The sequence below is a fragment of the Molothrus ater genome, chromosome 8, assembly GCF_012460135.2.
Source record: "Molothrus ater isolate BHLD 08-10-18 breed brown headed cowbird chromosome 8, BPBGC_Mater_1.1, whole genome shotgun sequence".
NCBI lineage: Eukaryota > Metazoa > Chordata > Aves > Passeriformes > Icteridae > Molothrus > Molothrus ater.
Window position 1 is genome coordinate 27,928,941 of NC_050485.2, and position 21,154 is coordinate 27,950,094.

A 21,154-nucleotide genomic window follows, 5' to 3' on the forward strand; every position below is an offset into this window, starting at 1 on the left:
CCTCTCCTCTGCACTGAACAGCACCTTTCACCCTGGCCATGATGAGCCTGAGCCCCTTCCCATCTGAGCTGGGCACCATCTTCCTGTTCAAAGCCCAGTACCTCACACTGGGGCTGGAGGGGACCCAGCTTCTCCCAGATGAAGTTGGGAATGTCAGGCAATATTTAAGTTATGCTACTTTTCACTAAAGTTTTATCATTCTATACTATCTGTCAAACTGGATTGTGCCTGAAGTGAATGTGAATTATTTGCATAGAAGGCCCCTGCCCTGGATGACTCAAAGCTCACCCAAACTTCAGAGCCACCCCATGTGCCATCCAACACATCCAATGTGTTTCCCATGACTCTTCAACCCAGCAGCACTGTACTGCTTGGCTCTGTCTGCTGTGCATTGGACATCATAATTCTTCAATTTCTGGTTGCAGGGTGGCTCAATTTCAACAAAAAGGTTGAAGCTTTATAGTTTTTAGGCAGGCTCTGAGCCCCCTCTGTTCTGCTGTCACTATGTGCCCTATTAAAGTTTGTCCCCATGTTTCTTATCAGCTCCCTTATCAGCTCTTGCCCCCAGAGACTTCTCTTTAGACTGAACAACCACAGCTCTCAGAGCCTTTCCTCACAGGAGAGCTGTTCCTTCTCTCTGGCAATTTTGGTGGCCCTCCCCTGGATCCACTCTAACAGGTCCATGTCCTTCCTGTGCTGTAGAAAATTCATCTCATTTTTTTCCCCTGCATATTGTGAGAGGCGGTTTCTGATTTTCCACTGATTGTTCAGGAAGGTGTGAGTGCTTCCAGGCAGACTGGATCACTTAGGTGTGACTAACTCAAGTTTTCAAATAAACCGTGAGGCTGGTTTATTGAATTACAGGGTGTGGATTCCATTCACTGGCTTTGGCAAAGCAGAGGTAGAAACATTTTATAAGGTGTTAATTTCAGATTAACAGATCCAACAGCCAAGGCTTTAGATCCAAATCTGTCACCCTTAACACTCACTCCTTTGCTTGCCTTGACTCTTGCCACTCAGCTGTGCCCATGCCACACACTCTGCTGCAGCCAAGGCTGATGAGCAGAGATCTGCTCCTGCAGAGGGGTGATAGGATCTGTCTCATGTGGGTTTAAATGGATTAGAAAGCCATGACAAGATCAGCTCTGCTATCAGATCACAGGAAGGCAATCTCAGCGATGGGTGTCCAACAAAAGGATGCAGGAACGCAGTGCAAAAAGTGAGAATGTGGGAGCTCAGCATGCAGCAGCCTCCTCCCAGAGGGTGGGGAGCCCACAGGGGACAGGCAAGGGTGGCCCTGCTCGGGGATGTGGCTGGGGTGCTGTCCCAGGCACTGAGGGTGTGTGCAAGGGAACCCACAGGCTCTGCCCTCACACCAAGTGTGGCTCTCTAATCAAGCTTACAGATGGCTAAACTGCCACAAGAGACAGAGCTGAATAAAGAGCCAATTATAAAAATGGTTATCACTCCTAACAGAGCAGCAGAGCCATGGATTTTGAGCCCCAAGGGGACAATTAGAGCACTAGGACACGAATGCAAGCCACCACAGCTTCACCACTCAGTCCTGAATAGAAACCTGTGTTTGGCTGCAGCCTATCTGCCAGAAAACCACCAAAACAAACAGGACCCACAATGGTTTCTAACATTTTACACTGACAATATATTGACCCAAACATATTACTAACTTCTAAAGGAAAGTTCAAAATTGGAGCAATTCAGCAGTCTTTGCTTTCCAGCTAGCATTAGGTCTGTAATATCAAATGTGATGAGCAGCAGAAAACAAATTTGTCCCAAAAGCTGTACGAACTATCAGTGCTTTCATTTACTGATTTTCATAACTCTCAAGTCCTCCACCTCCCACACAAACCCCCTCCCAAGGGTTAGCTGGGATATACCATTTACAGAGATGTCATAGGGCTCAGCCTCTTCGTAATATCCCTCTGGGGATTCAATCTTGGGCACTGCTGGTTGTTTTGTTTCGAGAATCTGCAGAAAAAACACATAAAATAAACATGATTTAAAGTAAAAGCACATCCACCAAAACAATGGGACGTCCTTTCCCCCTTTTTTTAGCACTCAAGTGCATCCCAGTGGATGAAATCTGTTAGATGTGGTAGAGTTAGCTCAAATATAAATTGAAATTACTGTATAATTGCATCATAAATGTTATTTTATTTTATGTTGCTTAGGGAGATCAACTCATAGTTGATCAATTGCAACCATCAGCCTTACCCTGACTGAGATTTCTGCCTGCTGCACTGACCCCCCCCTAAGCTGCCCATGGTACCTGGGGATGGTCCTCTGTGCCATGGGTTATATAAGATCTGGGTTATCTTATCAGGGAACCAGAAGTGAGGACAATTGGTGCAACCCTGGCTTTACACTGGAAACACAACCTGAGCAGCTCTGGTTGTGTCTCCAAGTCCCTGACTGATAGAAACTAACAACAAAAAATCTCTGCCTTAGGAACTATATTGGGAATCTTTAATTGTGCTCTTAACAAAAAGTGAAGGAAATGGATAAACAACACCAATGGAAAATAAGCCTTTGAAAAGAGTCCAAGTGCTGGAAAATCCCTGTGGCGCCTGCCAAACCCCTCCCTAAGCACAAGCAAGGGCTGGCAGAAAAAACATGCCTTGATCCTTTAGAAATATCAATACATGAGGGGAAAAAAAGTGAAGAAACAAACTTTTTACTTTTCAGGTGATTCAGAGAGATGTTGGACATGAGAGAGCAGAGCAGCAGCATGAACAGATCAGAGCACAGAGCTTATGTCTTCCCAAATGCCTGGCATCCCATCTCCCACCCTGACCTGACAGCAGCATTCCCTGCTCCCAGTGAGGTGTAACCACCCTCAGTGAGCTGACAACAGGATGCTCTGTCCTGCCAGGCTTCAGCTGCCCTGGCTGAGGCTGTGCAAACCCTGCCAGGATGCCCAGGGTTGAAGCCCCACTCCCCCCAGGAGGAGGGGCAGGTCTCTTAGCAGAGAGAGCAGTGTTGAAGGTCACAAATCATGAATTCTGCCAGCCCACAATTGCCCCCTGGGGAAGAGGGGCCAGCTGTGCACCAGCATTGCAGGACCAGCCCGTTTGCAGGTCATGCCAACATCATCAAATGCAGGTGCAAAGCTGCCCATCCTGCCCTGGCTGTTTCCACCAGCAGCTACTGGTGCTGAGCAGCAGAAAGGAGGCTTTGAAGGAAGAGATTTTCTGGCCAACAGCTGCCCACAAAGGGAGTGAGCAACCCTGGCCACACCAAAGTCACACGTCTGCTCCCACTTGGACGAGCTGCCTGTGGCTCTGCCAACCTCCCAAATTTCCCCAGTGTTCAAAGTCCTCATGTGGGTCTGCCAGATGCTGTGAGCAGCCTGGACTTTCCTTCCAGAGGCACGTAGAACACTGCTGGAAAACACTTGCCCTCCAAACACTTAAAAGGTTTAGGAACTTCTTGTCCTAATGTGTTGCATTAAAGAAACAAAAACAAACCCAGTCACTCCAGGGCTTTACCTAATCCCTTCCCTGGCTAGGAAATGTGTCTGTAATTGCCATCTGTGGTGGCCTCCTGTGTGTAGCCAGCTCACTTTGGGCTGTGACCATAAAGAAATTGCCTACACAAAGAAATGCTGTGGGTTTTTTTAACACCATCCCACAACTGTCAGGGAAGGGGCTGCTCTGTTTGGTTTCCTACAGACAATGAGGTTTCCTACAGGGTGCACCTTGGTTAACCAGAAGGTATTTGTTTTGTCTCCTCTTTCCCCAGGGGTGTGGTTTACTCTCTAACTTCAGTCAAAGGTTATAAATTGTGTTATTTACCCACGCTGGCCCTTGCAGAACATTTGCCTGTTGCATTATGGCACGATGAGCATGCAAATATCACCACCCTGGGTGTTTGCATCCCCACCACAGGACCTTCCCTGTGGATGGCAGGAACAAGCAGAGCTGCAGCACAGGAGAGGTCACCAAGGCATGCAGAACTCATGGTTTAAAGGTTGTTTTGGGGCAAATCCAAAGGAATCAGTGGGATCCAGGTGGGCCACCCCTGCTGGGTTGCCCAGTGGCTGCCAGGGACAATTGGCTGTGCAGAGCTTTATCACCATATTTCTTCCATGCCTCAAGAGGCAAGTGTAGAGCAACACCACAGGATGCCTGAGTGCCACCAAACCACAGAAAAATCTGCAGAGCAAAAACAGATCTAATCTGAATTCCTCTCCTAACCTCTCAGTTTCTGTGCAAGGAGTTGTGTTCCACCCTGCACTGCCCAGCTGGCTGTGGCTCCTGCCTGCCCTGGGAGCTGCAAATGCAGACAGGGAAGATCCATTTCCCCCTAACAGCAATTTCCACTCATTAAAGCTCTCCCCAGCCCTGTTCCCTGAAGGACACTCAGATATCTTTGCTGCCAAAGCTCACTGACACTCAGATGCTCACATGAGGAGGCTCCTGACTGCTGCATCCAAGGGAGGTTAACTCCAGTGCCAAGCAGCTGCTAGAAGGAAATTCCTAGCACAGGTCTGGGAGAGGACAGGTGCCCTTCTCAGCTGAAATCTGAGACTATTTTTTTTTTTAATTCCCTCATTTTTTGAGGGAATTTTTTAATTCCCTCACTTAACTTCCTGATTGCCCAGTCAGAAAGCTGGGCTGCACCAAGCTCAAGAGAAATGCCTTGGGGACACCTTGCTGCTGCTTCCCCACTGGTGCCTTCATTCCACCTCCTGCCCACCATGAAATACAAGAGCTAAACAGAGGTTCCTGCTCTGGCCACTGCTCCCAGGCACTCCAGCTCCAGCCCTCTGCAAGGGCAGAGCCCTCTGGGGCTGGAGCAGCTCCCAGCAGGCATCCTAGGGTTTGTCAGCTGCATCCCATCCTAGCCCCAGCTCCTCCAGCTGAGCCACACAGATCCCTGGGCAAAAGTCCTGGGGCCTCACCCTGCATCCTCCTTCCTGGGCAAAGAGCAGATCCTTCTTCGTGGCTGATGGATGCACCACCCCATCCTCCTCACGCCTCCTCCTCCTCCTCCCCATGCCTGCTCCCTGCCCTCCTTCCCTTTCACACCCTGACATCCCAGCTAACAGCAATTCCCACATTGCACCAACTACTGAACAGCAGCATCAGGGGCTCGAGCATGACCAGTGTCTGGGACAGCTGGGCTGGCTCCTGGCACAGAGACAATGGGGTTTAACTGAGTTAGAGCTGCCCTACAGAGAAACCCCAGAGCCAGCAGCTCCTCCTGACAGACCTGTGGGCTGCACATCCACAGCAGCCCCAGCACCCAGTGCAGGCAGCACCAGGTGCTCCAGCTGGGAGCAAACCTGTGGCAATGGCCAAGCTGAGGAAGGCTCTGGCAGCAAGGGAGGTGCTGGTACTGCCCTACCCTGCAGCTAAGGGGTGCCTGGCTTTTCTAAGGCACAGCTGATTTACAACCCAGGAGAGATTTCCAAAGCAGAAGCTGAGAGTCATCACCACCTCTGCTTCTTTGAAAACCTCTCTTCTCCTTCCTTGAGCCCATGCAATGGGTTATGTGGGTCTCCCTGGCAGGGAGCACAGCCCAGTTTGCACTCATGGGGAGCTCCCACAGCTGCCTGATCCACCTGAGCACAAGATTTGGGTACCACAGGGGTTCCTGGGTGTCCAGCCAGCCCAGGGGCTGCACCAAGCACACACTGGCCCACAGTCTTTGTAAACATGAAACATGCAGCTGGAAATGCCTAGTTCAATGTTTTGTTGTTATTTTTAAAATAAAGCTCACCAGGACTCTTTGCCTCACCATCATACACAGGCAGAGGTGTTTCCACCCAGCTGTGCTGCACAGCAAAGCCTCAAGGGGCTCAGAGCCCCAGGCTGAGGCAGGGAAAAGCAAAGGCTGTGAGGTATTTACCTTTGGAGGGGGGAGGTCTGGCAGGCTCTTCTGAGGAGGTGACAAATGCAGTCCTGAGTCTCCATTGGTCAGGGAGTTCTTCTGATCCAGCACTGCAAGGCAGAAACAACGACACAGGTGGCATGTGGCCTCTCCCAGCAGAGCACTTGCTGCCCTGGGCTGTGCTGAGCAGCAGGATGCTACTCCAGTGGGGAGCACAGTGACAATGACAGGCAGGGCTGCAGGGCCACCGTGGCATTTCAGGCCACAGCCAGGAACGTGGCACTGGGAGACCCAGCTGACCTCTGGTTTTAGGGCATCTTTTTCCTTCTGGAGGGAAAACTGTGAAGGCCAGACCCACTGCTGACACTTTGGAGGGTCTGGAGAAGCAGCATGGGCAGGCACCACACAGTGCCTGGAGGCCCAGGGCAGTTTAGTCCATGCCAGCTCTGATCCCTGCAAGCAGACAGGTCAGTGACTGTCTGCTCCTCTGCCACCTTTCCCAAAAAATGGGTCCAGCACCACCCTGCTCCAGGGCAAACTGCAAAGGTGGCTGCTCAGCTAAGTGCACAGTGGCTTATGTGATCACTGCTCAAGGGAGGGCTGCTCTTGAAGCAGCCCAGGCCAAAGATGTGGCATGTGGCAGCAGAACTGCTCCAGGTGATCCCTGTCTGCCTCTGGAAAGTCACTTTTTCTGAGCAGCTGGATGCAGAGTGATTCAGTATCTGGAGGGTACATTGAAGGCTCAGAAAACTTGTGTTCAGTCCCCTTCTCCTACCACAGAACTCCTGGGTGGCCTCAGTGAGTGCCCAAATCCCATGACCTCTGAGATAGTGCAGTGATGGATGCACCCCCTCCTTCTCCAGCCACACAGGCCAGCATCACAAATCACAGACTGTTCCCTTACTGGGGTGGGAGGGCAGGAATATTTTTCCCTAGACAAGCATTAACATTTTGCAGGTGTCCTCTGATAAAGATGCCTCTCTAAAAGCTGCAGCTTGAAGAGGACTTAGAAGAAGGAAGGAAAACAAAAAACCATCCAAAATCCTGCTGAAATTCACATCTGTACTAGCTGTTACTTATCTGTACTCTCTGTTCCTTGTAAAAGTGAATGTCACCTGGCATTTGGGACAAGAGGATCACTGTGGCCACACGAGGAGCCCTTCACACCAGTCCCACCTCCCAAACTCCTGCCCCTTTGTGCTGACTTTGAGGAGGAGGTGGCATTTGGCTCACTGAAGAGCCCTGTGCACTTGGGTAGAGACTTGCTGCATTTCTAGAGTAAATGGGATCCATAAATGATGGTGCCTTCATCATCCAGTGCAGGGAATTCAATTACTGGGCCCCAGGAAGGCATCTCAAAAGCTGTGCCTGTTCTGCTTAAATCCTTACCACTGGATTGCAAGTAGAAAAGAGGAGCAGGGAAATACATTTTTGTGCAGAAATTGCATATTTTAAAATTTGGAGGGGTGACTTTTGGAGGTGATGGACTTTGGAAAGCATTTCACCCTGTGCTGCTGAAGCTCTGCAGAGCATGAGAGGTTCCTGTCAGCTCAGGCACAGAAGTGTGTCCCCAGTCCCATTACAGGCATGGAATTGCAGTGGATAAAAGGGACAGAGGGAGTTGTGTCATCACTGGAAGATCAATATTAGACTAGTGGGCACTTGGGCCCCCTCCATCCACTCAAGCTGAACCTGCAGGCACCTCTCCATCCAGTCACAGAGGCAGGACCAGGGCTCTGCACCCAGCTGCAGCTGTGGCTAAGACCCCACACCTGTGTCTCACTGACCTCAGCATTCCCAAATAACTCAGCAGTTTTACTTGGAATAGGGAAGTTGTTGAAAACAGAAAGAGAGAGGTGCCAGGTCCCACAGGGAGTGACTGAGTGGGCAGAGTCATGGCCTTGAAAGGGAAAAGCCTGAAACAAAAGAACCACCTCTAAAAATAAAGAGCCTGAAATTTTCCCTGTGTTTGAGCATGGTGGATCAGTGCAAGCTTTGCTTTATCCACCCAAATGAGAACTTATATAAAGAGATGTTTCTGTGGCTGCTCAGCTGCTGGGAGGCTGTGTGATCCCAATTTAGAGCATTACAGCATCACCCTGTCTGGAGCTCACACTGGGGCTGCACGTGTCAGCTGGGAGCATATCCTGTCTTCAGAGGCATTTGAAGTTAGCCCAAGTTTGGCTGCAGGTAGTTTAAAGAACAAATCAAACCAAATAAACAACAACAAAAAAAAAAAACCCAAAACACCACAAAGAAACAAAACCAAAACAAACAGCTGTGGAAGTGAGATGATCCCAGCTATTGCAGGACCAGCACATCAGCAGCAGGCTGCACTGATGAGTCCTTGTCTCATCCCTCTGCACTGGAAACTCTGGGGTAGGATCAGCCTCTGTGTAGGTGTGCATTTAAAAATGTGTGTCACTAATTCTCTCTCTCCATGCAACTACCAGCAACCTCTTTCATGGTGAACTTCAAAGAGGAAGACATTTTCAGACAATTACGTTCTTTGCCGTGTTACAAATCCAAAACCTGGGAAAACTAAATTGGGAACAAGTATTTCACCAAGGTTTGATTTCTCAGCCTTTACCTCTGCAGAGCTCCCACATCCCTGGGAGATGAAGGAGCTCTGTCCCTGCAGATGGTGAGGGCTGAGCCCAAACTCACCTCACAAGGCTGTGACTGCACAGACCCTCTGGGCCAGGGCAGAGCAGCACAGCAAACCAGAAATACACTTTCAAGGTCTCAAAGATGCAAAAAGTGACTTGTTTTGTGGCCAAAGAAAGCACGAAGGCTTCCTTGAATATTTCAGGCACTGGAGCTTCAAGCCTTAGAAGGCAACATTTTTGTCCCAAAATAAAGACCTCCAAAGTGCTACTTCCAGGAATAACCTCACAGTGTTGGCAAGGACCACTATTTCCAAGGGAATGTTATGAAAATGGCCCTTCCACAACCAGCAGCTGCTTCAGCCCTCAGAGCTGCCAGGGCAAGGCTGTAACCTTGTGTGCCTTCATCATCCCCCGAGACACGATGAAACCATCAATCTTCAGCTCCCTACCTTGGTCTTGTTTCTCTTGGTCACCCTGCTGTTTATGGACTGTCACTTTGTTCATATAAATATACTCCTCATCGCCACCTGCAAAACAAAGGGAAAAGTGAACTCTTTACCCACATGCTGCTTTCATACTGCTAAGTTTTTCCACAAAGGCAGATGTAAAAAGTGTCTCTGCTGAGCACATTTGGTTGAGGCAACGTGCAGGAAAAACCCCAAGCAATAATAAAAAGCAGAAAAATTAAGTGCTTTATGGTCAGGAAATTCCGTTAAGTTAAAATTTCTACTTAAACATTAACTTGGCCAAACAGTACATCCTGTGTATCTTACAAAGTGGATTAAATAAACTTAAGGTTTAATAAAGAAAACAGAAAGGATCAGGAATCTTGAGAATCCTTTGCTTGTAAAGCTGGACACATAACTATAGTAATTTTACATAAACAATTAGAGGTCACTGCAAAAATAAACTCAGTTTCATTTTCTCCTTCTAATTTTCATGTCTCCCCTTCCCACCAGCGGCCAGGAAAATGTTGCTTCAGGCCTCCAGAGCAATTCCCATGACAGCCCAGCACCCCATCCTTGGTTTTCCTCATCTGTACCACTGGACTTGGTGTAGACTTTCAGAAGGTCAGAGAGGAAGCTCTTCTTCACCACAGCAGTGCTGCTCAAGTTCTCCTTGTCCAGTATCCTCAGAAAATCTTCAAGTTCTGTGAGCAGCTGCTCGAGAGCTACAACAGAAACAGAGACAACTGTTGGCAAAGCAGCTGGCTGGTGTGTCAAAAGAGACATATGTTAATTCTATGATTTCCAAAATCCTTTGCTTTTTCTGCCCAGGAATAGTTCATATTTAATTTTCCAGCTTGAACTCTGCCTCTGGCTTTGGAAAGGAAGTGAGTCTTAAACCAAAAAATCTCCACCTTCCCTTAGTCTGTTCACATATCAGTGAAATCCCATGTAAATACCTGTTCTCCTCCATTAGAACTTCTTGCTCAAGTAAAGACAACCTGAAGAGATTTTGAGCATTGGGGCTGAGATTACACGAAGGCAGCTTGCAAGGTCTTGATCCATGCACCTTGAGTCCTGGCAAATATCATTCAAACCTCAGTTGGCTTGGGACCTACCAAAAATCCTGATTTTTGCTTCTTTCTAAGCCTCCTCCTTATGTGGGGGAGATGGGGCCCTGGCAGTCTGGTGTAGCAGGAGGTGTCCTTTCCCATGGCAAGGAAGCTGGAACTAGATGATCTCTAAGGTCCCCTCCAGCACAAACCACTCAACGATTTTATGTTTCATTCCACCGTTATTTCTCTGTCTGCATTAACTGGAAAATGTCTATGTGTGTGCTCCAAAAAGAAACAAAAAGAAAATCCCCACCTCCTCACATCCATAAATCACATTGCAGTAACTTCCCAAGCCACCTTGCTTGGGCAGTGACCACAGACCCACTGTATCACGTGAAGCTGAGGACACAAGACTCAGCAGCATCTTTCAGGGCCTCAGGGACCCTGCTGCACCCAAGGCACCCCTGCACACCCAGAGCAAGGAGCTGGGACAGGCACTGCCCAGCTGAGCCAGCCTAATGGGTTTGTTTTCCTCCTGAGGAGGTGCTGCACAGCCCTGCCACCAACAAATCACTGCTCTGACAGGGCTCACGCTGCAGCAACAGACTCTTAATTGCTTGCTTTTGTTCACACCAGAGTTCATCGTGGGCTAATTAGCAGCAGGGGCAGGAGGAGGAAATAACAGAGCATTATTATGTGGAGGGAGGGACAGCGTGTGGGAAAAACATCCCAAACCCGGCTGGGACTGCTCCTCCCCTCTGGAGGCGCCCCTGCTGCCCCTCTCCATGGCTGCCCGGTGCTGAGGAGCTGCAGGGATGGGCAGTGAAGCTTGGCTTGGCCACCACCACCCTGCAATGACCCCTGAGCACTCCACAGGGAGCTGTGGGATGGCTGGAGCGGGGAAATGCTCCCTTCCCTCTACTCACAGCATCCCCACACTGCTGATCCCATGGAGCCCCTGTGAGTGACAGCTCACTCCCTAGGAAAGTGTTAATTAACACTTTGGATTCATAACACAAAGCATCTGAGCAGTTCTAGCTAAAGAGCTACCACATTCAAGGTCACTTTTTTAAAGGCAGGAGAAAGCCATCACCTACCTACTCATCTATCTTTAGCCACCAGGCAACCTTCCTGGGGTAAATGCATGTTAGAAGATTGATAAATAAATTACACTGTAAAGGTTTATGTTGCTGGCCATTAATTGAAACAACTTGCTACTTCTCTCAAACTGAATTAATCTTCACCAGACTGACTGTAAGACAGCCTAATGACTCCAGACCAGTCAATAACAGCTCCAGAGCAACCAACCAACTTGTAGTTATTCACACTTCACTCTATACCCTCTACACCAAATTAATTCTCTTCTGGTCTGATTTGGGCCACGAGGGAATGGAAAACACCTGCATCATGCTGTGCTAACTTAAAGGTTAACTTTGCTAGCTTCTGTTTTGCCCAGAGAAAACAAGAATCACCTCAAGAAACAGAAGCTTTTATTTTTCCCCATAAGCTGTGAGGAAACAGGTAGCATTTGCTGCTAACACTGCTGGATGCCAACAAGCAATGAATGGTGTCAAACCTACTCACAACTGGCTTCTCTAAAGCTTCAGGGACCCTGCTTCTTCCAAGTTTGAGGAAACTGCCCATGGTAAATCACAGCCTTGCTAAACTCATCTGCTTCAGTGGCCCCCTTCAGAAAATTCAGACTGAGGTCAGGTCCTGCTGGTCAGGCCAGCTGCACAGCACATTGATGTGGCAGGGATGATACCAGAAACCACAGCACCAAGGACACCTAACCTTAATCTGAAGCTTCAGAAGCAGCTGCCCATGTGGATGTCACAACAGTGGGTTTGCAGGGAAGAGGGTACAATTCCCATTCCCTCCTCCACCCCCAGACTGCAGAAAATGAGTTTATTCTTCTCCCAGGCATCCACAGCTAGCACACACACAGGGCTGAGCCCTGATGAATAGCAGAGCCCATACAGTAGGTTACATTTTCCAGCCCACCAAAGCTGAACTCAGGCTTCCAGTGACTCAAAGCAGCTCATTTGGGATGTGATCCTGGGGCCACAGAGGTCAGTGGAAAGACTCTGTCAGACCTCAGTGGATTCAGACTTCAGGGACTCGAGAGAGGTTAATTCTGTCATCTGCTTCTATGCAAGTATCTCCCTCACCTCAGCTGGACATTCCCAATCCAAACCTGATACCTGCAAAAAAAACCCAAAACCTTCCACTGACCATTCCTTCTCTCCTACCAGAGGGAGAACAAGCTAATACTTATCAGAGACTGATGTGTGTGAGAAGTAAAATGAATTAATACTAAGAGGGTCTGTAAGATCCTCTGTGCAAGCCCCTATCACAGCAGGTCCCAGCAGTAGAAACAATTGATAACCCTTGTACATTAAAGCATCTCAGGATTCTGAGTGCTGGAAGTCAGAATCCTGAGATTGATCTCTCTCCAGACTGCTTGATCTCAGCTGAAGACCAATCATGCTGTGCTGGTGATGTATGGATGAACCACACTCATGGCAAAACCAGGCTGGTGGCTTTTCAAAGAGCCTGAAACAAATGGTTCTCCTCCGAGCTGCATGGTTTTGCTCTCCTTATCTTAGCAGTTTAGAAATGAGAGCACATAAAGAGATGATTCCTGCTCTGCAGGGCAATAGTTACAGATCCAAGGAACATATTTCCAAAATGGTATGGCTGTGAGCAGCAGGATGAGAGATCAGAAGTAGACAGAAGCCTAAGTCATAAGGCAGAGGAATTCTCAGATGCTTTTCTGTAACTTTTTCCATTGCTGTATTGCTCTTCTCAACTCTCATAGCACTTCTTTGTGACTTCAGCAATATTTCTGGCACCACCTCAAACAAAGAGCTTCACAGATCTTACAAAAATTCAGCCCCCTTCACAGAAAACAGGGATTACCTCTAAGGTTTAGATTGTCAGAAAAATGAAGAGGCTTGGCCAAGGTCACTGTGAGTACCTGCACTGAATCCAGTCCCCTCAAGCACCAGGATATGACCTGCTCCAGTTCCCTAAAAGCATGGCCACAGACCTGGGGTGCCATCAGAAATGACAGCACAGCTCATGCCGTGTTCTTCTCCATGGCAAAAAGACATCAGCAACTGGATAAAACCCACAGCAATTTCTCAACACATGATGGAGAGAAGCACAGAAGCATCACAGTCAATGGGAAACTTGAGTGATTTGCATCTGCAGTGAGTGGATGATCATCACTGAAAGGATGGTACTTTGAAATACATAGAAATATCACATCTCTACTGATGTATAAGGACTTTCAGGGTGGGGGTTACAGGCAGAATTACCAGCTCTTCCTTTTTGCATGCACTTAACTGGATGATGAGATATGTTCTCCCTTCTTTACTCCTAGACAATGGAACCCATTTTACAGCAGCTCCTGGGCTGCCCCTGAGCAGCACAGGCTCTCTCAGTTTGAAGGCTGCAACTCTGGTCTCAGCAATAAGCAAAGAGATGCTTTGAACACTGATCTGTTCCAACAGCAATTCAGTGGCAGCAGGACAGCACTGAAAAGGGCTTCTTTTGGCAGGAGCCTGTGCCTTTCTTTGCAGACTGAAAGTCTCTTGCATTGCAGCAGTGTCTATCCTAGCTCATGAGAGCCCAGAGCCAAAAAATGAAACAGCTTGCAAAGCCCTCATTGAGGAAGCACATTCCTTGCAAAAGAGCTGCCAATTTTGCCTGACACCAAGGTCACTGAAAGGTAAATGACCATTAAACTAGATTATAAAAGCCATTCCTACTAATAACCACTGATCTCTGTCATGGTGCTACAATAACAACCTATGTCTACATCTAATTACTTCATGTCTTGGCCTTATGAGGAAATGGGAAGACAGGCTCTGAATGAACTTTCATTCAAGTGTTTCAGTAACCACTGGATTGTATTAGACCTTTTAATCTAAATCCAATTACTTATTTTATCAAGGTAGAGGGGCCCCAGCCACCGGACAAAGAACTGTAACGAGATATATACTAAAGGACAAACTCTTTCCTCTGCTGAGATGAGAGGTGAAAGATAAGGAGTATCATTTGCTAACAGGAAACTAAGGCATTGGGAGATTAAGTGATTGGTCCAAGGGTATGGGCATATTCTTCAGCAGATCAGGAATATAAACTAGCTTTCCCACATCCCAGCCTGGGGATTGTGTTTCCACCCCCCCATCCATGGATCCCAAAGTGCTGAGAGATATTCCACCCTCCTGCCCAAAGCAGAGTCTGGGTTTGGTACTTCTGGATTCACCCCTCCCTCCTAGAAGGAGCTGGGCTAAGTTGCTGACAAACAACTCCATTCAGGCACCAAGCAAATACCTGCAGTCTGTGCTGTGCCAAAACTCCTGCTCCAAAAATCCCAGAAACTCCAGAGGCAGTAGAACTGGTAACAGCATTGTGAGCCATGAAAAAGCCAGCCCCAGGAGCAGAGGAGCTCCTGAGGGGTTCCTGAGGTACCTGCCCACACCCAGCCTCCCCAGCCTGCCTCCACCTTGCACTGCATCCCATGGCAGCCTTTCAGCCTTTCCCACTTCCCACTGCCCAGCCCTGGCTGGCAGCACTGGGATTCCCCAGGGGCTGCTTTGGCAGACAGCAGTTCCTTTCCAGCCCTGCTCTCTTTCTTCCTTGGCTGCACAAGATGAATAGGGCAGCTGAGGAGCGTGCAGAGAGGACAGGCAGGCACAGAGGCAGCATTCAGCCTGCTGAATAGCAAGTGCTGTCAGAGGAGCACCCAGCCCAGGCCTCCCTGGCTAATTTGGAGTTTTACAGTAACAGTTGGGCCTTGCAAGAGGGAAAAGTCACCCACGGTTACAGCTAGAGAAGGCCATTCTCCCCAGCTGTGAGGAAAGGCAGATGTGTGGATGGTGACAGCTGTAACAGCTGGATGACCCCTACACTGGGCCACCTTCCAGACCAGCAGAGCAGATCCTCCCTCAGACAAACCAGCCCTCCTCGCCCTGCTGGCTGCAGGGCCGTGCAGGGGAGCAGGGAAGAAAAGGGAGCAGCAATGCTTTGGCTCCTCTGCCCCGCTCCAGGTCTGCTGGCTTTGGCAATGCAGGGCAGGGAAGGACAGCTGGCAGATGGTTCATCCAAATACACTGAGAAGCAGCAACATCCCTGCTGAATCCCAGAGAGCTGCTCCTCTGGAAGGCAGCCCCATCCTACTGAAACCCCACCAGCATTCACCCAGGGCGATGAGCAGAATAAACCAGGTGAGTGCAGACCAAGGCACTCAGACTTAGTGTGACCAGGTTTGCCACCTTGGTTTAGACCACCAGAAAAAATTATTTTCTTCTCTTGAACTTGCACCTGTAATGACTGGCTAGCCTTCCATCTTCTTGCTTTTCATGGGAAGAGAATAAAAAGCCCAGCCCACTGTTGTCCAGTTGAAAATGTTTCTTTCACCCACAGAAAAATAATTATGAATATATAAATAATCATAGAAGAAAAGAAATCTCCCCACAGCAAAATGAGAAGTGCTGTGTTTTTCAAAGGAAAACCCACAAAAACCCCTCTAAGCTTCTGGCAGACAATGAACTTTCTCATTGGAGAATCACTGCTAGATTAAACAAAACAAAAGGCGAAATTCATAATCCTGAGACAAGCTAAAATCCCTCAAAATAAGAAAACTGTAAAACTGGAGAACTTCTCTCAGAGTCTCCCTAATAAGCCAGACAAGTGTCAGACAGCTATGACCACTGTCACAAAGCCGTCTGATTTTTAGACACAATGAGAGGTCACAGGGAAGAAAGAAAGAAAAAAACCCCACCCAGAGTGTTCTATTAATGCACCTAAAATCCAGCACTGCTTGGATTCACACTCTCCTTGGGAGCACTAGGCTGGTCTTTGTTGCAAAGCATGATTCATGGAAGGACAGAGGCAAACAATGTGTTTGGCTGGCTGTGGGCTGTGAACTGCACAGATGAACCCAAGCAGCTCTGCGTGGGCTGCTCTGGGAGTTTGAACAAGACTCGCATTGAGAAGGGGCAGCTCTAACCCAGGAACTCTGAACTTTAACAAAACGGCAGCAGAAAATGCACACAAAGCTTTTTTCAATGAGCTGAGCAAACAACAGACTCCTCTTCCCTCCACGGGAAGGTGGGAAACAGCATCCAAGAAAAATTAAGAAAAAAAAAAAGAAGGAAGGGAGAAGCAAAACATGAAAATTACCATGTCACACAGAGATTTTACTGAGCACACCTGCATTTAGTGCCATATTGATCTATTATATCATAGAAGTTTGGGTGGGAAAGGACCTTAAAGATCATCTGGTGTGCAATGGAGGGTGTATGTTTGGCACTTCACAGCAACACAGTGCTGTGCTTCTCTGCAAAGGGTCTCAGCCTTTCCATGACAGAGCAACTGGTGAGTCACTGGAGGTCCCCCACTGCCAAGGAAATTTGCTGGATGACATCCCAGAGAAGCTGGCACCCCTTCCTTTGGAGCAGGCCCTGTTAGCTCACTGCCCATCAAACTCACAAGGTCCCCAAAGCTGTGCTAGGCTACAAACTGCAGGTCTGTGCTCAGTGATGCTCACAGCCTCAGCAGATGGGAACACAGCACAGAGTGCCATGGAAAACCATGCTGGGAGCTGGGGGGGATCAGAGAAGTGCCACATCCTCACTGTGCAGGGCACCAGGTCACACACAAGTTGTACAACACAGTAACTCCTGCTGGGACAGAACCCAGCCAGGAAAACAGAAAGGAAGCAACTAAAGAAGCATCAGTGCAGTAGTCAAGAGGGTAAGGAATGATCCATCCAAATTAAGATGTCAACTAAAAAAAGCTGGACCAAGTCAGGCAGGGTAGGACATTAAAGACAACACTGTTTTTAAGGTAAATACCCCCAGAGCAGGGCCTGGGGGTATTTACACTTTCCCAGTGGGGAGAAAAACAATCCCAACAATTTTTACAAAGCAGAACTCACATCTGCTGCCAAGCCCCAGAGCTGAATCCTAGACAGAGACACCTTTTCCTGTGAAGCTGCCTCCACTGATTCCCTTCTGTCCCCACGATCTTTTCTGCTGCTTTCCCCCCATACTCCTTCAGTTTCCAGCTAAGATTGGTGGTTGGCTGGTTTGGGTTTTCTCTGCCTTGTGAAGGGCTGCTCTCCTCTCCATCACTCTATAGGGATGACTTCTCTGGAGGGGTTGGTGACCATCTGACCTGCACTCAAAGCTCATCTGCTGTTTGCTGGCCAATGCCATGCACAGCTGTGCCCAGGAAGGGGCTACCAAGAAGTGGCTGATCAGATGGAACAGCTGCCTTCAAGAAAAAGAAATACAAAAACCACTCAACCAAATGCCACAAACACACAGGGCTCCACTGCTGGAACCTTGTGCAAGAAGGCATCCCACAGCTCAGCACAGCCCTGCTCTGCCCTGCCTTAGTGCAGCCTTTGCTCCATCAATGGGGCCACGTGCTCCCTGCACCTCACCTCAGCTCTTTGCCAAGGCTCCTGGAGCATGGTTTTAGTCAAAATGCTGTGGCAGCCTTTGCCTCATCCCTGTGCAGAGGAAAGCACATTTCCATCCCTGTGCACATGACAGAGCAGCAGCAGGACAGAGGCACACAACAGCCCCCAGTGCCTGCTGAGCCCACAGCCACAGCACCTCCTTCCCATGGAGAAAGGAAGCCTGGCATACCTCATTCCCAAAGCAGAGAGGGAGAAATGCAAGGTCCTGCAGAGCTTAACTCTCACAAGGATGGTGAACAACATCCCTGGAACAACACCCGTGGTTTGTGCCACTTCAGTACAAAAAATGGAGGTTAACTGCCAAATATATTTTGAGATGGATTTCTCTCTCCCAGGCAAGACACAAATTGAAGGAAGCTGCCAGATACACATTGGGTTGTGCTGTTTTTTTTTAAGAGAGGACAAGCACACACACACACCCTCCCAAGGCCTCATATCAAAGCATTTTCCCACCATTCTCTGTTGATTTAATGGCATCATTTCTCCAATGAACAATAGGAACACAGCAGAAGAGGAAAGCAATTATGTTTGAGAAAGCAAAAGCAAGAGCTCTGGGGTCAGAGAGAAAGACAGACACACAGCCCTGGAGTCCCCAGTCTTTCCTTGCTGTTTCCTCTGCAGAAAGGGCTTTTTGAGCCACGCTGCCCACAAGAGCCAGGGCTGGGCCTCTGGAAAGCAGAATGACCACACCAGGCTATTGCACCACTGCAGGGGCACAACAGGATTTTTAAGCATCCTGAGTGTGTCAGGGTAGGCTGGCAGAGCCTACAGCAACATCATTATTGATTGCTAGATTTCTTTCTTAATAATCTTGCTCAATCCCTTGTCCAGCATGCAGTCCTTATCCATCCTCCTCAAGGTAATCTGGAAGCCCAAACTCCAAGAGGGAGGATCATGCAGCTGAGTCACTGAGCAGTGTTGATGGAGCAATGTGCAAACCAGAGATTTTTTCCTCTGGAAATCTGGTGTTTTAATTATCAGCAGAGAAAAGTGCTAAAATCCCCAATTCTCCCCCCAGAAAAAATCCTCCCCACCCCCACAAAATTCCCCCATCTACAGACATCCCTAAGGACCAGAGTTCACACTCCTCCCTAATATGAATCAAAGCAAACCAGTGCTCACTACACTTCAGTTTAGGGTTAAGGAGCATAGAAAAACAAGCTTTAGTAATTCTACAAAGAGGTCAGACTACAAACCCTCTCCTGCCATGAGTCACCACTGCTCAGGGAGCACCTCCCAACAGGGATCCAACATCTGCCACCAAGGGAGCCACAGCTCCCACCCACCACTCCCCCAGGTGTGAGGGCAAGGCACACCTGCCAGGTGACCTGGGGAATTCTTCACTCTGCATTCTGGCATTCAGGAGATACCACCTTTACTCCTCTCCCACACCTCCAAAATAATATTTCACCAAGTCAGGGTGGCAGAGCAGCCTCCCAGGAACAGGCAGCTCCCCTGTTTGCTGTGGATTACCAAGGCAGCTGGGCACCACATGAAATGTCACAAGACACATGTGCCCTGTTAGGAAACACCAGTCTTGTCCTAATGCTGCAGGGATGCCCAGAGAAAGAGAGGCTCTGCCCTGCTTCACACCCCAAACACCACTTTCATCACTCAACAGGTTTTCAAATGGGATTCAAATCTCTGGTACCAATTTTTTTATCTGTTATTTATCTGTTATTAATCCCTGTTGCCAAGAAACTCCCAAATACATTTTCTCCATGGAGCTTCTTTATCCAATACTCATAAAAACAATAATTGGTGGCCTTGAGAAAAACAAGTGTCACTCATGGAGAGGATGCTCAGAAGAGAACCTCTCCCAGGCCACCCAATTTCTGCAATGGCTGCACACACATTAAATTTCCAACACAGGCCCATCCATGTGACAGAAATGTGTCCTACCAAAACACAGGAGGAGACACATGAGCTCCCACTTGTCCCCTACAGATGCAGGCCCCACTGGTGTGATCTGACTCATGGAGCACAGGCCAGAGAAGCTACAGACATTTCCCTGCTGAGATGAGCAACTGCAGTGACCAAATGGAGGGTTCCTGGTTTGACTCATGGTGACAGCCCTGCTCCCCTGCCCATGGATGCTTTACTGCATGGGGGAACCTCTTATAAGGCAGAGGTAAGCACCCAAAATTCTGCCAAGAGCAAGCCTTGGTCAATAAACCTTGATTTACCATCTGCACCCTGAGCTTGAGCTCATCTCCAGCAGCAGCAAGTCAGGCTCACAGGGATGCCCTGGAGGAAAAGGAGGCTCAGGACAAGACCACCCCATGGCACCTGTGCCACCCTCCCCAGCAGAGCCTGGCAGGAGCCCAGAGGGGCTGATGCAATGGAAAACCAGGACAATGATCTGCATTTCTTTTTTATTTTCATGTGAGTTGGAAAGCTTCTCCCTTCCTATCCTGACTGTGAGGCATGGGAAATGAAAGACAGCTCTTAAACCAGCAAAACAACCATTTAGGGGATAAAAAAGATTTTCTTACTTTGTCTGTCTTGCACTTTGTTTACATGAATGAGAGCCAGTTATCCAGACTGGGAACAATACTCTGAATTAAACCTCTGAAACCCATTACATAAATATGCCAAAAGTATCACTAATCCTATCACAGATTTAAAAGTTAGATCATTATTTTCATTTACCATCTCAGCAGAAAATTTGTGACAAGAAACTGCTGAGGAACAAGTTCAAGTCTTTCCAGCAAATTCAGCTTCCTTGGAGCTTTTCTAAATGCACTTTTGACTCTTTCATCCCCCTCTTAACGCACTTTGGAGGCATCCCTGTAGCTTGGCTATAAGCTAGCCATGCTGGCATTTCTCTTTTCTCAGCATTACATGTTAATAAACACTTTTGTCACCCCTGGAACCCGGGGATCCTTTGTGGAGCTGTGGTTTGGGAGCAGCAGCTCCCTGCAGCTGGGGCAGGCCACACCAGCCTCCCTCCAAAACCACACTGCTGTGCTTTCCATCCACAAAATGAATGGAATATAGCTCAGCACTGGCACTAGTGAGTTAATAACCTGTAATGAGAGCAATAACTTGAGGAACTCTCTGTTTGCTCAGTGCTAAGGGCAGCCTGGCCAGCCCAACACCCTCAGGTCAGGACATCAGGAGCATCCTGCATGCAGGAGCTGCCCTCAAGACAGTTTTCTAGCACTCACAGGCATAAAGAGATGCACATCCTCACCAGTGCCAGCTGGTAAGGCACAGCCAGCCCTTCCTGCTCTGCAGAGAAAACTGCTGCCCATTCAACTTGAGGGCCCAGAGAAAAAGAGGAGCAGAACATCTTGGACATGGCTCAGGAGAGATCCCAGGCTGCCACTGCAAACCTCTACTCAACCTTTGGTCTTTCCTTCCACCAATTCTAGGATTAAGCCCCAGCCCCAAAAGCAAAGCCACAGAACCTTTCAATGTTCTCAGGCTAAGAGAAACACAAGGATTGCTTCTGTTTTGGCTTGTTGCAATTCCCTTTGCTTTATTGTTATCTGCCCAGCATTTCTAAGAAAGAAACAGGCAGGTAAAGGAAGGACAAATGACTGGGAAAACACTCCCCATTGCTAGGACTAGGCATATTTTGTTGCAGGAGACAGTGAAAACAATAAAAAGTGTGGGCATTTATAAGATAAAATACCAATACAGTTGATTTAACTTGTTTGTTTCAGGAAAAAAGACAAAAAACAG

At 48.4% G+C, this 21,154-nt stretch overlaps 1 protein-coding gene across 4 annotated transcripts in view; it reads right to left on the bottom strand.

Annotated features, from left to right (window-relative positions):
- The window catches only part of AFAP1L2 (actin filament associated protein 1 like 2), a 66,920-nt gene that overhangs the window by 16,833 nt on the left and 28,933 nt on the right, over positions 1–21,154 (bottom strand). For all 4 annotated transcript variants that reach the window (XM_036385895.2, XM_036385894.2, XM_036385897.2 and 1 more), the window contains exons 2-5: positions 9,505–9,633; positions 8,912–8,989; positions 5,872–5,963; positions 1,896–1,986 (exon numbers count right to left, since the gene is read on the bottom strand). In XM_036385895.2, coding sequence (XP_036241788.1) covers positions 1,896–1,986; positions 5,872–5,963; positions 8,912–8,989; positions 9,505–9,633 — 390 coding nt within the window. The remainder of the gene's footprint in view (positions 1–1,895; positions 1,987–5,871; positions 5,964–8,911; positions 8,990–9,504; positions 9,634–21,154) is intronic.